This window comes from Penaeus monodon, chromosome 1 (assembly GCF_015228065.2).
Source record: "Penaeus monodon isolate SGIC_2016 chromosome 1, NSTDA_Pmon_1, whole genome shotgun sequence".
In the NCBI taxonomy this organism is placed as follows: Eukaryota; Metazoa; Arthropoda; class Malacostraca; order Decapoda; family Penaeidae; genus Penaeus; species Penaeus monodon.
Window position 1 is genome coordinate 7,708,680 of NC_051386.1, and position 17,500 is coordinate 7,726,179.

The following is a 17,500-nucleotide window of genomic DNA, read 5'->3' on the forward strand; positions in this document are numbered from 1 at the left end:
TATGATATATTCTCGTATACCTGATATGAATAACTGATTTACCAAAAATAATTATTTAGCTGCTTCGTTTACTACAAGCCCAACTTGACTTACATCCCCCAATAGGGTTAAAGCATTAGTCATCTGCAGCCACTTTAGATAACTTTTTTTTTTTTTTCTTTCTTTTTTTTTTTTACGATTTTGATGTAACATCTCCATGAAATTACCAGAGTTCAGTTCAGAAAGGGAGACAGAAATGTACTGAGAGTTGTCAGTTTATGTTGGGGTTTGCGAATCTCTCGGCTGGCCTACTGATCGATTGATTATTTTCACCGTCCTATTTAATATAGACAATAGTTAGTAGTTATTATTACCGTGGAACAGCACATCAAACTACGATAGGTGATGGCTGCCTCTGTGTAAATTCATTGCATGATTCACGGCAGCGTATGTAATCGTACTAGGCAGTATGTTTTCCTTTAAATTCCACTTTTAATTTCTATGCTAAACTATTCAAAACACTCTGGCAGTTAGGAGAGTAATTAAGAACTTAAACAAGATATCACTGATAGCGTAACATGAGGTTTTTGCTTACCTCTATCCTCGTAGTTTTGCTTTCCTCGTATCCTTTTTTTCCACTTTGTAGATTATTCTTGCTAGTTCTGTTTCCAGAATAGTTTGTCGTTTTCAAAAATGACATGTTTCACTTCGATTCTTATGAATAATTTATGGCGAAATCGGTGACATATATTTTTTTCAACTTTCCTAAGCATAATCTAATAAACATAAATATATATAATTATATATATATATATATATATATATATATATATATATATATATATATATATATATATATATATAAACATATATATTATTCCTGGTAAAAAAAAAAAATCCCTTCGTCTAATTCCTTCCTTTCAAAACAAAAAAAGTCATAACATTACTTTTGGTACGGCTGTTAAACCTGTAACTTGCAAAGAAAACCATATCTTCCACATTTACACATGCGGGCAGACTGATTTTACATTTAAAAGAAAGGGGGTTTCGACATGGTGGTGGTGATGGTGGGGAGGGAATTTAAATCTACCCGTTGATGAGGGGAGGTTGTAACCTGTAACGCCATGTGTAATAGGAGGGGGGGGGGGGAGGTACTTTGAATTTGAATTTGGGGAAAAGGAGAGACGTCCCAGAAAGCGTAAAAATTGTCCACATGCCCCTGTATAGACTGCTTGCATATTGGGAATTATCTTTTAAGCATATTCGGTTTACCATATTCTTACCTTTCCACTCGTTTTCTTCCTCTTCGCCATAAAGTAAGCCCATGAATGTGCCTTGAATCGTGCCTCGAAGTCCCCCATATCGCAGAGGCAAAGAAGCAGAAATGAAGTGGCCTGGATATGCACCTCGAAGGGAGTATCCAATTCTGTAACGACGTGTAAGAATGCGATCTAATTGAACCTCAGGCTGGTGTGATTACTGATACCATTTGTGAATATAAATTGAGAAATATATCTAAGTAAGTCAGACTGATTTTTCGTGATTATCTATTTGATTGTCATTCGTAATAGTGATATTCCTTTGTGTCAATATCGTACATAGGAGGATGTAGTCATAAACAAGGAATCTCTAAGGGATAGGTAGACAAGAAGAAATGGGCGGTTGATATTTAACAGTAACAAAAGTTTATCACTCTGTTTGCGGTACAAGCAATTTTTAATTGACAGTTAAGACAATCTAATAAATAAAATCATTATTGTATGAAGGATTAGAACACTTACATAAACAAGATCCCGAGGAGAATAAGCGCAAGAAAACAGCGCAAAGAGACGTTGCACAGTTTCATTGCAGAAGCGACACCTTGCGACCTCTGCCAGCGATGACACACTTTGACTCGATTTTCAACGTCAGGTGTGGCGCCTTCGAGTAATTCATGCAAGTTGCAAGTGGAACACACTCATGCACATTATGAAATATTTCCCCGCGTAGGATAGTTTGATTTACTAGAATTACAAATGGTAAATTGGAAAATATATTGGGATTTTTAAGATCTACAAAATGCATGTAGCACACACATACACAAACACGCCAAGCAGACCATTTTTTATGATCTTTGCCAAAATTTTGCAGTTGCCATTTTGGATTTTCGTGAATTACTGTCAGTACGTTAGGCCTGCAACGCGTTAACATCGAGTTACGAAAAGTTGCATTTAATTTCTTAATCGTTGCTTCTTTATCAGTATTAGTATTTTACATCAGTTATCTGAATCCTTTTTGTTATATCAGTTTGCAGTGTATGATAATGACGATGGTGATGATGATGATTGATGATGATTAATTGTGATGATGGTGATGATGATTGATCGTGGCGATGATGATGATGATGATGACAAATTTAGTAATAAATGACAAAAGAATTTGACAAGGTGAGGGAGAGGGAGGGGGTAGAAGAGTGGTGAGGAAGAGATACAGCGGAAGGGGTGTATATAAACATCTTGGGAAAGAGGAGGAGGGGAGGAGCGGAGGACAATACTGGAGTAGGGAGTAAAAGAAGAACTGCCTGCGTGCTCCCTGTCTGGTCTCACGTAATGTACGAGGTCTCAGGATGAAGGAAATACAGGGTCACGTGGTATTTCTTTATTGACTGATCTTACAACTGACCCGTGCATTGCGGTTTGACTGATCATACCCAGGTTCAGCACCAAATTTTTGGCTCAGGGCTTTTGATATTAACATCTCTGTGGAAATATTTCACAGTCGGAAATCAGGAAGTTTCACAAGTGTTCTGCGGAGGTGGTAGATTTTCTTGTGAAAATCTCTTATCGATCTTAGTGTATGTGTGTGTATGAAGGGGGGGGGGGGGGTGTCAGTTTGATTTAGAGCATCAGGATAAGAAATCTTTCCCGGTTGATTGTTGGTTTGCAAGTTGATTACCTTGTCGTCGAGAATGCTCCTGGTGTGGCTCTGTAATGCTTTAGAGATTGATGACCATTATTTTTAATGTTCTTTATATATTATCCCATGATATTTATTTCTATTTTTTTTCTCTTTTTGCTTTTTGTTTCATATTGTGAGTCTGTGTCTTCTCGGAATAGGGTTTTTGGATCGGGGATTTCGAGAACCTCAGCCTAGTCATGATCTCTTATGATCCGAGCTTATTATTCATTTGTTATTTTATTATCATTATTATTTGCACCATCAAAGAGAGAGGTGTGCATCTCCCAGTAAAAAAGAAAAGAAAAAAAAAGTGACAACGATAACATTTTGGATGCATATGAATAACTTGATAGAGAGAATTTTTAGCCAACATAACCCTAAGACATAAACTTGCCTTTGCACATATAGCTTGTAATACTTCATGCATTTGAATTAGATATTAGCTTTTGTTGGACAAACAATGTCTCATGTTTTGTGTATATATAAATGTAATATAATTGTAGTTTCATGTCATATGGTGTTCTATCATTTGTACTTACTAATTTGTGGCAGATTTATATATATTTGTGTGTACGTATGAGTGCTTGCATGTTCATTTTTACATATATGTCTGTGTATATACATAAATATAACTATATAACAGCAAATTCCAGTGTGTGTTGAGTGTGACCCGGACAGGGAAATGGAAGTAAGAGAGAGGGAAATTATCTAATTATATATATATATATATATATATATATATATATATTATATATATAATTATATGTATATATATTATATATATATATATATATTATATATGTATATATATTATAGATATGTATATATTATACATAACATATATATGTATATATATATTTATATATATGTATATATGTATATGTATATATATACATTATATGTATATTATATATATATATATATATATATATATATATATATTATATATATATATATATATATATTATAATATATATTTATATTATATATATATATATTATATATATATTATTATATATATATATTATATATATATATATAATATATATTATATTATATATATATATATTTATATTATATATATATATTTATATTATATATATATTTATATTATATATATATATATATATTTATATATATTCACACACACACACACACACACACACACACACACACACACACACACACACACACACACACACACACACACACACACACACACACACCACACACACACACACACACACACACACACACTCACACTCACACACACACTCACACTCACACATACACACACACACACACACACACACACACTGTCTGAGGTATGGTAATTTAATGTATCTAGTTTGTGTAGGAACAGGCCTAAGTTTTAAAGGCTGGCATATCTTATTATTTCAGGGTTTTCTGAAACAGATTGCCTAGGTAACCATTTGTTTCAAAGTAATTTGATAAAAACTTTAGTTGGTTCCTTTGAAATTACTATGAAACAAATGATTACTCAGGTAGTATGTTTCAGAAAACCCCCTGTGATTATTCTTGAATAACAAGATATGCCAGCCATTAAAACTTTTGCCTGTTCTACACAAACTAAATACATTAAGTTACCATACCTCGGATGCGTAAGTTATTGCGTTCGAAAATATATACGCCAGTTGCTCAAACATTCATTCCCCAAGTTATATTTAATATATAGTTTACACGAATAACCAGACTATCGACATGAAGAAGAAGAAGAAGAAGAAAAGAAGAAGAAGAAAGAAGAAGAAGAAGAAAAGAAGAAGAAGAAGAAAAGAAGAAGAAGAAGAAGAAGAAGAAGAAAGAAGAAGAAGAAAAGAAGAAGAAGAAGAAGAAGAAGAAGAAAGAAGAAGAAGAAGAAAAGAAGAAGAAGAAGAAAAAGATGAAGAAGATGAAGATGAAGAAGATGAAGAAGATGAAGATGAAGATGAAGATGAAGATGAAGATGAAGATGAAGATGAAGAAGGTCTATGCTTCAAATTTAAGTCCAAGTTTTACATATATGTTTAGTTGACCTAGCTGTAATACTAGGTATAGTGGTTCAAAGACACGTTGGTTTAAGCACACTATCCTTGAACATATCGGGAAATGTGTGTGCTTGTGTCAGAGCATCGATGTATAATATGAATGTCAGAATTTTCTTTAATGAGTAGAGTGCTTTGCAGATATTACTTACATCATATACACCATTTTTTTCTACTTTAACAGTTGTATGTCTGTTTAGACATACAACCCATGGCTTGAAACTATAATGCTTTGTAAAACACTCACTCTCACTCATGCATACACTCACACACACACAAATATTGCAGGTCTTTCAACTAACACACATTCATATTGCATGCATGTCAACTAACAACTTTATTCACAGAAAATACTCTTATTTATAAACTTGTTCAAATATTAGGAGAAATTCCTCACTTTTACAAAAATCACATGATTTGTGGGAAGACCAAAGAAAAAATAGTATACAAGTATCTTTATTAAAATATAACAAAAGTTGAATGCTGGCTTTATATCCTAAAAAATATTATCACACTGACACATTGTAAATGCAACTCTGATTCCATACAATATGCAAAGATTAAGGGAAATATTTATTAGCTTAAATCATAGAAAGAATCTCTTCTATTACAAATTTGGTTGGCATAATCCTATTTCAAAACTTCACTCGTGGTTAGTTTCAATTATCCTTGAAGCAAGATAATGCGATTCTGTGAAACACTCTCAAGCTCCTGGTTGTACTTCTTTAGGCGATCATTCAACTCTGCTGACAACTGAAATTTGGGAAAGTTAATTGATGAAGCAAAATTATCAGCCACATCAACAACTAAAGAAATTTGGAAGGAATGATTTGAAGAATATATATTAAAAAATCACTATTTCTTCAAATATCAAAAGTGCAAATACTATTTACCTCTATTGGAATTCTTGAACTAAGTTGAAAACATATACCACCACATGCAGAGAGAATTATTACCTTTGCAAAGTGTGTGTCCTGCTGCACTTCCCTCAATTCTAGTAGCAGTTTATCAAGGGCTGTATATGGAAGCCACACTGGAGCAGCCCCTGCATGCAAAGCATTTGGCAAACCAACCTGTAAATTGACAAAAGAATGTACAGTAAACTCTCTAACTAATTTCCACTTCTTTTTGTTAACCACAGCATTCTTGGGCCAATACCAATAGATAAATATTACCCTGAAAATGTTAAGGAATAGTGTCTTGTGCTGGAATATGTTAAGACATATTGGGAAGCCACTGCTAATGTGATTGGGAAAAAAGATAGTAATTTTATTTTGCTGATTTACCTGTTCTGTTCCATGACCTAAAACACCATCAATGTACTGGCAAGCAAGTTTTACTCCTTCTTCTAAGAGACCGTGGCCAACATACAACCGTAAAAGCTCGCCACAATTTCGAACCTGTGAAGTAAATAATCATTATTATTATTATTATTTTTCTTTTGCTGTATAAAGAATAAAGAAGCAAATGACAGAATTATCTTATGCTGAAACAACCCCAATGAATTAAAGAAACAGAAAAATAACATCCAAAATATTTACTCATACTCTAAATACAGCAACTAAAGTTTTTATTCATAAACACTTTGAATGGTCTCAAGAGTCCAATAACTTTACCTACTAGTACAAGCGGAAAAAATTAAAATGATCAACATTTATTTCCAAACATATTTCAGTAGATCAAAACTGTCAATTTCATCAAAATATGTAGAAATATTCTACAATGCCTTTCTTTCACTGCTGGGAACTAGTAAGCCTACCATGTAAGAGTTGACTAGCCAAGTGGGCAAAGTAGTTGAGTGTTGGAGAAGCACAGAGGTCACAGCATTGTGAAGAACAGTTTGATTTGACTGTTCCTCTCCGTCCACCAACTCTCTGAGAAGGTTCCACCACATCTGGGATTCTTCACTTTCCCCTGAGGAGTTAAAAACAAAGTATGTAATAATATTTGGCACTTCTAAGCATCAGTTACATTTCATAATTATTACAATGCATCAACAACATTACAAAATCTGAATACTCACTTAAAATTCCATTCTCATCTTGTGTCGTGGCTTTATTAAGAGTATTCTGAGGATGTATACAGGTGTGGGCTAACCCTTGAAGGATAGGAGCAATGGGTTGTTCAAAAAGTCTTGCAAGTCGAACGGCCTCAGTGAAAAGCCTGCCATGGGTTAGCAAACTAATGGTGTCTGCTGCACTAAGTGGGCCACCTGCAAACATTAAAATTGGTTTAAGGTTATAGAAATAAAATTACTTTACAATCATCTAACAACACTGCATCCTTTTATACCGATTCACTACTATTTCACAATTTACAAATACCTTGCACTTCACTTACCTGAAGCCGAGGCATCAGGCTGTGTCTTAACAATCTTGAGCCTGGCATGTACTAATTCATACTCTCTCTCAATGTGTGGCAACTCTAAAACCTTGACTTGTGGGCGGCGGCGACTAAGTGGGGGTGCTACAGACTCTCCATCACTGCTTCGCTTTGGACTGATAGAATCTGGTGAATGAAAATAAATTACAACACAAAATAGAGAAAAACTAATTAACTAACTGACAAAACTTACTCTAGGCTTTCTACTCCTACAGGATAATAAATTCTATATAAAGCTGTATTCTAAATTAGTTAATGATCTAAGCACTACTAATCCCAGAAATTATAAAGATTTCCAGCAAATTTACATTTATTTTTAATCACAATCTGAACATGTTCCAAGGATGCTTGGGGAAAAGGAGGGAGAGGAAGACAGAGGGAAAGATAGAGGATGAGGAGGAGGCAGAGAGAAGGAACAAAGGAAAATGGGAAGAGAAAGGAAGGGAAGGAAGGAAAGAAAAAGGGGATGAGAAGGAAGAGAAGGGATGTAAAAAGACAGAAGGAAATATAGAGAATGGAAGAGGAGGAGGAGGAGGGAGAGGAAGACCGAAAGGAGGGAAAGACAGAGAAAGAGAAGGAGGCAGAGAGAAGGAAGGAAGGAAGGGATGGAATGGAAGGAAAAGGAGGGGAGGGAGTGAAAAGAATAAAGAGAATAGAAGAGAAGAGCAGGAGGAGGAGAGAAGTAAAGGAAAGAAAAGAGACAAGGAAAGGCAAGAAGGGAAAAGAAGAGATAAAGAATAGAAAGAAAGAAAAAGAGGAAGAGAAAGAGAAGAAAGGAGAAGGTGGCAGAAGAGGAAGAGGGGAAGAAACAGAAAGCGAGAAAGAGAAAGGAAGATGATGAGGAGGCAGAGACACAGAGAGACTGGGAAAGGAACAGCAAGAGGTTGGGAGTGAAAGAGAAGGATGGAGGAGGAGAATGACAGGGAGATGAAAGAAGAGATTAGAAAGAGAGAGAGAGAGAGGGAGATGGTGACAGAAGAAGAGAGAGAGAGAGGAAGGAAATGATAATAAAGGCAAGAGAATTACTTGACTTTCTGGTTGCCATTTCTTGATCAGCTTCGTCCTCTCCTGACTTTGGCAACGGTTTGATAATCCACGCTTGCTGAGGTGGAATATGACGGAGGCAGTTGAGGCAAGCAAGATAACACTTTGCCTGCTGTTGGAGTCCCTTCTCTCCAACTCCCTCAATATTCAGGCGCAGAGCACATTCGTACATGACACTCGCAGCTGAAAAAAGAAGGGGTTGAGGTTATTATGAAATAAAAACTCTTGATCATGATCATGTCAGCAATTATTGGAGATTTTTTTCCCCCCCTCTTAAAATGTGCAATTTTACAAATGCTTACTTATGAGACCAAACAAAACAGTGTAAAATAAAAGGGTCAGTAAATTTTACTCAAATAGGTAAAATACAAATATAATAACCTTTAAGAGAATTCACTGATATACTAATATTCACAAGAAACTTTACCTTTCTTGTAATTGTGCTTGGAGATGTGGAAGGCATACAGGAGATCATAATAATTGTTAACAAGTATGTCAGCTGATCGAGCACGACTCTCCAGGATGTTAATTACATCTGCCTCAAGACTGCCATACTGATAGTTGACTAAGGTGGTTAGGCATCTGTTAAGTTAAAATGGAACCTTATCAATACTATTCCTATTACTAATGCATGGTTTATCCAACTTATTCAAACTGTCAGAAACAATATGAATGTCAAAATGAAAGGACCAATTCAAAGCAAATGTAATCTCTAAACATACTTGCGTTCATGAAGTGAAACAATGAGCTGACGCAGACAGTTCCTTCTGCGATGTTGATCAGGGCAGGCTAACAGGGCTGTAAATGCTTCATCGTGGTGCTGTAACTCTAGGTGATGCTTAAAAATGACAGAATAAAGTGCAGACATGGATGGGTGGTCACAGGAGGCCATAGCAACACCCTCTTGGGCCACCTGTAGAGCAAGTGCAGGCTGTCCACTCTGCTCCAACAAACGAATCACACGCAAGCAGTACATGACACGTAGCTGGTCTGCAGGAGTGTCGACTGCACCACCTGCTACTTTCACACCTAAGTAATCTTCTGTTACAACCCCTTCCATGGCTGCCACAAGCAACTGTGCAGCTTTTGTAGCCTCTCCTTGGTTTAATAGTGCAACACCCAACAAAAACTTCCTTGAACAGCTGTTCCATTCACACCAAGGCTGGAGAAGCCTGACATACTCTTGAACAGCTCCGTGTTGTCCACCCCATACCAGCCATTCGACTAACATGAGGCAACGACTTATGGGCCATGCCAGCTGAGCTAATGTTGTTGACAATGGCATCAAGAGCTGTGCCCAGTCACCATCAACATTACTGCTGGTGCCTTCTGAAGCCCCTCCAACAGAAGGGGCTATGAGGGAACGTGCTTGGTCCCCTCCACTGCCAAGGAAGTACAGTTCAAGGACAGTGGCTGGACGGCCAGGACTTGGTGGCATTTGGATCCCACTGGGACCATCATTTAGGGAGAGGGCTGCTAACTGCCGTTTGGCTACTTCTACTGTTCCTTGGCTGGGATGAATGGCTGCTGTGGTTGACACATGCAATAATGCAAAGTATGCCTGAGTGAGAAGTGTTGTCTTTGGGAGCAATGTTGAACGTAACTGAGCTGAGGCTTCTGGCGTCAGACGGCACTGATGGCCTAGTTGAAGTGCCACCTGTTGGAGCAGCAGCAAGTCCCTGCAAAGTTCTAGCCTTCCTTTTGCAATCTGAGCCACAACAGCACTAACTATGGCAGCTCCTGCATGTCCACAAAGAACACCAGACAATGTCTCTGGCACACACAGACTTCCATTTTCTAGTGTCAGGGCATCAGGCATTCCCATGTCTAACTGAAGAGCATGCAAATATGCCCATAATCCTGGCACTAAACCTGAAACACTTGCTAGCTGTTGAGCCAAGCTGGTGGCCAGGGTAGCATTATCTGCAAGAAGTGAAGTAGTAATGGAATTGCCTACTTGGTCTGGAGGCTGAAGATGGTACAAGTCCAGAGTAAATGCAGCTGCTACCTCTGAGGGTACCATCTGTCTTACCAGGTGCAAAGGCTTTGCTAGAGCCACAACAGCAGTGCTCACCACAGTGTCTTCACTCAGCACTCCATCCAGACTTGCCACATTCAAACTCTCCACAGGGGCCAAAGCAACCACCTCCAGGGCATCCATTGGCCGTACCCATGATACAACCTGCTTTCTGACAATACCAATCAGATGGTCTGCACCTACACCAATCACTCCAACTGGCTTGTGGCCAACCTGCAAAACAATAATTACTCTAGACAAACAGCATCACACAGAATCAAGTCCAACAGAAATAACTATAAACAACTATTTCAGTAACAGCTTTAATAACCATTAACAAAATCCTTCACGAACTAACCTGATGGTACTGAAGTGTGTGAGAGTAGAATGTTGCCCAAGCCTCTATGGTTATCTGTGTCACCTCCTCTTCAGTGAGGTCAGATGTCAACCTTGCTTCCACTTGGTCCCTAAGGGCAGCTTCCACTTCCTCTTGCAGCTTCCACATTCCACGATCTATCAACGTTGACATGTCCGTGTTTCTTCGGTATATCTGGAATGCATTAGTTATTACACCGAGTCCTCTGATTTCAATTATGCTCTTGAAAATTGCCTAAGAGTTTTCATACCAATTTTCACTCTTTCTATTTCTGATAAAAAAAAGAACAAAAAATAAAACGTATAAAGACGCACTTACCCCCAGTGCTTTCCGCAACGTATGTGCAGAAAACCTATTTGGCATGAACAATTCTCTCAGATAGATTTCCCTCGGGTCCAGGAAGGGATCGGTGAGGGGTACATCTTTCTCTGGTGGCTGTTCCAACACCACTGTGGAGAGGCCTGAGGGGTTTTTACATCCGTCTCCACTGTTCACTGGGGCATAAAGCAACTGTAAAGATATTTCTTAGTTAGTTATTGAGGATTTGCCAGACTGCACAGTATATGTTGAGCTATTTGGTGGGGTAGAGAGTAACTGTAAATATATAACAATTGGCTAGTTATTACAGGCTCACCATAGGTACTCTTTGAAAATATACAGTGTATCAGGCTTTATTATATTAAGGTTTTCCGATTTTTTTTTTTTTTTTTTTTTTACCTGTGTCTCATTATTTGCATCAGTCCACAGTGTCCATATGTAGGCTGATGTTACACTGAAGTCAACTAGATCATACTGAAAATGAGAAGAAAACAAAGAATCAGTATGAACAGAAGACAAACCAAGTAAAATATACAACTTTAAACAAATACAGAATTAACTAACATTACAAGACAACAAGCCAAACATTTCAATATATAAAACTTAAGACATAACAAAACAACTAAATCATGCATATTTTCAAGACACACAAACTTATTTACTTGAGGAGGATAAAGTGTTTTGATGTGACTTAGGCTAATCTGGCCTAAATTTAGGGTTGGTTGATACACCACAAGAAGCTGTTTCTCCTGTGAAGTTCAAGAATACGCCAAAGATGCTCTCCTCCCCTTGGCCGTAGCTTCTTATTTGGTGGCGCTGAGCTGCCAAGAGAAATACCAATCATTTAAGTGTTAAGACTATTCAACGAGAAAATTCAAGGGAAAAAAAGAAAAAAGAAAAAGAAAAAGAAGAAAAAAAAAAAAAAAAAAAGATTATATCTAAACCTTTAATGAAAGAAAATATACAAATATATAATGCACAAAGTAAGCATACTAACCTCCAGGATTCAACTTGCGGCCTGCTTCTGCAGTATTTTCAAGGGTATCGTGTGCAAGAATACATTGTAGCTTGGAGCAAGACCAGGCACGTACTTTCCCATCACGACAGATTCCTACTGCTACCACATCACCAGCTATCTCCTGAACCACAAGGCTTGTCACTGTTTCACAGCCTTCTAATCCTCTGAGGAGAGAGTGAAATGGTTATCCAATGTGGTTAGTGTAGCATCCTGGAAGTAAATTTCAATATTTGCTTTCAAGACCATTCTTCTGCAACTAATTTTTAAAATAACAAGACTCCTAAAAGTAACAGTAACAAAAGGCCATGCCATGACTAACCCACAAAAACAAAAATAAGTAGAAAATAAACAAACGAACCTGAACATCCCTGGCACAAAACCAGTGAAAAGCCTGTTCATGAGAGAGGCATTCTTGATGGTCTCTGTGAACACCGAGTAGGGCAAGTCGTACATCTTGACAACAAGCAGAGTTCCACCTGTCTGTCCCAGCACAAATACGGCATCCCCTCCCTCACCTGCCAAGAGGTGAGTGCCTGCTGTGTGGGGAAGACCCTCACCTGCACCTATAATAAATAGGACCTTTCTATAATACACACTTATCAGACATTTTACTTATGATTATATAGCCTAGTACTCATTACAACAGAACACTCAATTTCTTAACTTTACAAAATGAAGAATGCTTGTGTGGTGTTTGGTGTGTGTATGTGGTATGGTGTGGTGTGTGTCCTTAGGTCTGACTGTGAAACATAATTGTAAACAATTTCTTCTTTTGATCATGACTCACCTACTGCACTGCTGTTTAGGATGTGTAAATTATGGTATTCCTTCAAAGTCTGGAATGTCAGCTCACTGAGGATAGAATATGGCTTGCTCTTTGTGGCCTGCAATACGAAAAGCCTTCCGTTACTGGATAAAGAAGTGGAAGAAGAATGAAGAGAAAATTGAGGAGTGGAGGGAGAGAAGAAAAAAAAAGTATGGCATCTTAGTTTGATAAAACAGATCACATAAATGTTCATCAAAATCATGAGAAAACACTTTTAGGATCACAAAAATATGCACAGGGAAATAATAAACGCATACCACAAAAACACAAATTACAAATTCATATTTCAAATGAAAGAGGGGGAGAAAAAAAAAGAGAAAGAAAAAAGGAAGAAAACAGAGCCAATACACAAATAAGGCTAAAAGGATGGGACAATAAAATCAATTCAAATAAAAAAACAAATCAAATCTTGCCTGCGTTGAAGTAGGATGTGGCAGACGAATGCGGTGGACTGAGGACACGGTTGCCAAAAGGATGTAAACATACTGGCGAGTTTCATGCACACTCAAACCCTCTAGCACGGGAGTGTCTGCAAATCTGTGAAGTAAAGGTACATATAAACTTCTATCTCCATTACAGACATCCTTGTAATGGAAAACAAGTAACTATGAATGTATGTAATATATTTTCTGAAGTCTCTTTTCTTATCTTTTATCTTTGAAATGTATTTACATACACTTTTATCATCATCATTACCATTGTAATTATCATATCATTATTATTATTAAGTTATAATAACTATTATAATAACAATAATAATACATATATACATTTTTAAATTCTATATTTAATTTATTAATAATTATTATTAATGTATTTGATTATTGTTATTATCATTCATTTAATGTCTTTGTGTGTGTGTGGGGGGGGTCCTTCTTAGTTTTAATAAGTAATGTTACCAGGATATCTTCATTCTCATAAAAACTACTGATATTTTCTACATTTTAATTTGGAAGTTTGATATATATTTTAAAGAAGAACTTGGAATGGGTCCAACAGCAGATGGGCTAAGCTGAATGTGAGATTTTCAGAGTGGTAGCAAGTTACAGATTTTCACGCAGGAAGGGTCCTAAGGTTTCTGAGCATTTAATTGAGGGCTGGCATAACACCCTGGATCAGCAATATGACTGTTTGCAATATAATGACTACTACCTGCTCTCATATTGAGTATGTCGATGACTGCTGTCTATGTAGGCTAAGCATACTATATTGTTATGCAGCAACACCAGGTAATTACATAGCATTACAAAGTGGCATCAACACCAGGTAATTACATAGCATTACAAAGTGGCATGATATAATAAACAGTACAATTTCTCAAAAGCAGTGACTTTCGACAGAATTTACCACTAACTAAACTCAAGCAAGGTATTCTTACACAGGATAACTACTTTATCTTGATGAAAATCCCAATTGACAACTTCAGACCTCCTTTACTCATTGCAGATAATCAATATTTTTTTTATTTCTTTTTTTCTTGATTCTGTTTTCAATCATCTTTTTAACACTGTTATTACTGAACTGTTTTCAAATAAAATGCACTAAAATACCTCTTACCATAAAATACCACAAATTGTTGGGCTGAAAAAATGGACCGGAGCTAATGATGTCAACACGTGTGCCATGAGATATAGCTAGATACACAATTATTTGTATAACTTACTTGATATTGCTATTCACACCAGAAGTAAAACCAAAGCTCCCTCTTTTATTTATGACAACTAAGAGTTCCTTACCACAAACAGTAATTGGAATAGTCTAGGGAAAAAGTAAATTTCCTTTTTGGGTACAATAGACTAAATGGAAATGGAACAACCTGGTTATTTATTACTTGCTATCAAACTACCCTGCTTTAGTTTTTCAGATCAAACTATTATCTAGACATTCTTTACGTCCTTGGTAAAAAGAAAGTAGTATACAGATATGGGGATATCAATAATGAATTAATGATGATAAATCTGTAGAAGGGATCCAATATTTACATTTCACAATCATAATTTTTTTTTGCAAATTAGTTATACATTAGTTCAAGATACCTTCATGTTAATATATCTATGTAATTCATTTTTTTATATTTACATATAACAAATACCATGTGCTAGACAAAAAAAACAAAAAAACTTATGCTCTCTTTATCACATGACAGTCATTACTCCTTATAAAAGGGTGCCTTTTCAATAAAACTGCACTTTAACCTCAAGGGTAGGGGTGAAATGTGGATGGCATCTACCCATGTCACAAAAATGGAGGCTGCTCTATGTTGTGTGTGTTATACAGGTGTAGTTTTGAAGCTCCAACACCTAGTTCTCAAGTTACTGCCTTGCAAAATCACACAAAGCTCAAAGCCCCCAGGGGGAAACCATCCTCCACTCTAGTTTTGGGCTCACATGGGAGACCCTGGAATTAACCCCACTGCAGTGGCAAATGCACTCTGATTATTTCCAGGCATCCCGGGAAAAATAATTGCTTTGCATTGAAAAAATAGCTCCCCATTGTTATGTATTTACATACATTAAATTATATATGTTATTAACACTAAAGTTCTTGTGCAGAAATTGTTTGATATATGTATGTGATACCCCTTGTTACGACCTGTGATCCGTTTTCTATGACCCGTTATATGTATGCCCAGCGGCGATGTATGTAAACCCTTCTTGGCTGAGCAACAATAAAAATTAGACGTAGAAGAGACTATCTCTACAAACCCTACAATAAATGGGTTTAACTAAGACTTCGTGATTACTTCATTGGCAAACGAGGATGAAAGATAACGAAGCACATATCTTATGATTACAGGTGAGATATGGAGTGATGTTATACGGTTTGGGAGATAGATGTGAACATCCCCAACACCCATGACTTGGACTCAACAGACAACATGTTTTAGAAGTAGCAGTAGTAAGAAAAAAAAAAAAAAAAAAATCCAAAGGAAACAAAAGCATCTGAACTTTATAACTAACATTACTCTATGAAGACAACTCTTTACTAAGTGGTCAATCACACTAAAGCTGAAAAAATCTTACCTGAGCTGAACATGGTTGTGAACAAAGTCATGGTCTAGACTTTCCTCCCACAGCTCAACTATGTCGTGACACACTCGCCTGAAAGGAAGATGTAGCTAAGTACTGTATGCATATCCACGTTTTTCTGCATAACATGCACTTCAGACGAAAATAACTGCAATAACAATAACAAGAATAGTTGTATAGGCAATAACAGAAATGAAAAAACTAAACTAAACGAACTAGCTATATCAAATCACCACAAGTAAATACAAAGGAAGGAAGAAAGGGGGAAGGAGGGGAGAGGGAGGGAGAGGGAGAGGGAGAGGGAGAGGGAGAGAGAGAGGGAGAGGAGAGAGAGAGGAGGAGAGAGAGAGAGAAGAGAGAGAGAGAGAGAGAGAGAGAGAGAGAGAGAGAGAGAGAGAGAGAGAGAGAGAGAGAGAGAGAGAGAGAGAGAGAATGAATGAATGAATGACATACCCATTACTCACCAATATATGTATCTGTTGCGTGTGGCTGGGGAGAGAGCTTTGTAGGCATATCCCCCTCCATATTCTGGTACTTTGATATCCTGTAGGGTGCTCTGTGCTGCTCCTGAGTGGACAGAAATTGTATCAATACTAGGTCAAGTTATTTGAGGAGGGAGGGAGGAGGAAGAGAAAGGAGAAGGAAGAGGAGAGAGATGTATTATGAAGAGAGGTCAGGGCATCTTTATTTAGTATCAATTCTCAACTAAATAAATTTAGAAATCCATTATCGGGTAATTCGTTGGAATTATTATTTTTCGCTACCATTATCCAGTGTAATATGTGTGAATCTGTTGCATTCCATCTCAAATGACTGGCTCAGGAAATATGTGAAGTAATGGTAATTGTTTATAAAGAGACTGCATTCCTATTACAGTATTCTTTATAATATGGATGTACTTGCTAGAGACCAAGCCCCAACTCCACATCAAAACTTTTTTCAAAATTGAAGTTGTTGTGACTGGGTGTGCCTAGCAAACATTGTCTTCACCTCAGTATGCATGGCAAGAAAAAGATGAAACTCAGGAGTGCCACGTGCACTTATGCCACTTATACACCAAGGTGGCACACTGTGTGCCATTTGAATATGAATATCTGGAAATATATGAAACCTTTCATACAGCAATTTATTTTGTTGAATAAAACTTGCAACGTGGAGTTGGGGACTTAGTCTCTGGCAAGTGCATTCATACTGTAAAGAATTACCAGTAAAGTTTGTTTCACACACCAACTTTGCCTATAATGGATAGAACAACAGAGAATAAAAAGATATTTTTCATGTCTGGTATTTTAATATTCAAAACAAGCAATAACTGCAAGGACTATGTGAAACTAAGAATTTACCAACCAAATCCTCCCTCACCTCACCCACTGCCAACCAAGGACCTTGAGTCCCACCTGATCGCTGTGGACTTTGATAGTGTGGCTTTTGTTGCAACCCATTTTCTTCATTTCTGTCATTATTTCTTGTGCAGATTATTTCCTTATCAGTATGTAATTTTCCCTCTCTTTATGACTGTCACTAGATTTTCT

The 17,500-nt window shown here is 36.9% G+C and overlaps 2 protein-coding genes across 2 annotated transcripts in view; both read right to left on the reverse strand.

Annotated features, from left to right (window-relative positions):
• The window catches only part of LOC119586314 (WSC domain-containing protein 1-like), a 14,027-nt gene extending 12,135 nt beyond the window's left edge, over positions 1 to 1,892 (reverse strand). The window contains exons 1-2 of the mRNA XM_037935062.1: positions 1,761 to 1,892; positions 1,263 to 1,405 (exon numbers count right to left, since the gene is read on the reverse strand). Of these exons, the coding sequence (XP_037790990.1) occupies positions 1,263 to 1,405; positions 1,761 to 1,825 (208 nt within the window). The 5' untranslated portion in view covers positions 1,826 to 1,892. The remainder of the gene's footprint in view (positions 1 to 1,262; positions 1,406 to 1,760) is intronic.
• A 3,506-nt stretch (positions 1,893 to 5,398) lies between these two features.
• LOC119586215 (nuclear pore complex protein Nup160-like) overlaps positions 5,399 to 17,500 on the reverse strand; it is a 13,855-nt gene continuing 1,753 nt past the window's right edge. The window contains exons 2-20 of the mRNA XM_037934953.1: positions 16,433 to 16,535; positions 15,963 to 16,040; positions 13,353 to 13,476; positions 12,901 to 12,997; positions 12,472 to 12,676; positions 12,093 to 12,277; positions 11,758 to 11,916; positions 11,495 to 11,569; positions 11,096 to 11,287; positions 10,760 to 10,951; positions 9,107 to 10,635; positions 8,812 to 8,966; positions 8,367 to 8,567; positions 7,299 to 7,466; positions 6,982 to 7,170; positions 6,718 to 6,872; positions 6,245 to 6,358; positions 5,915 to 6,031; positions 5,399 to 5,711 (exon numbers count right to left, since the gene is read on the reverse strand). Of these exons, the coding sequence (XP_037790881.1) occupies positions 5,622 to 5,711; positions 5,915 to 6,031; positions 6,245 to 6,358; positions 6,718 to 6,872; positions 6,982 to 7,170; positions 7,299 to 7,466; positions 8,367 to 8,567; positions 8,812 to 8,966; positions 9,107 to 10,635; positions 10,760 to 10,951; positions 11,096 to 11,140 (2,955 nt within the window). The 5' untranslated portion in view covers positions 11,141 to 11,287; positions 11,495 to 11,569; positions 11,758 to 11,916; ... (4 more) ...; positions 15,963 to 16,040; positions 16,433 to 16,535 and the 3' untranslated portion in view covers positions 5,399 to 5,621. The remainder of the gene's footprint in view (positions 5,712 to 5,914; positions 6,032 to 6,244; positions 6,359 to 6,717; positions 6,873 to 6,981; positions 7,171 to 7,298; positions 7,467 to 8,366; positions 8,568 to 8,811; positions 8,967 to 9,106; positions 10,636 to 10,759; positions 10,952 to 11,095; positions 11,288 to 11,494; positions 11,570 to 11,757; positions 11,917 to 12,092; positions 12,278 to 12,471; positions 12,677 to 12,900; positions 12,998 to 13,352; positions 13,477 to 15,962; positions 16,041 to 16,432; positions 16,536 to 17,500) is intronic.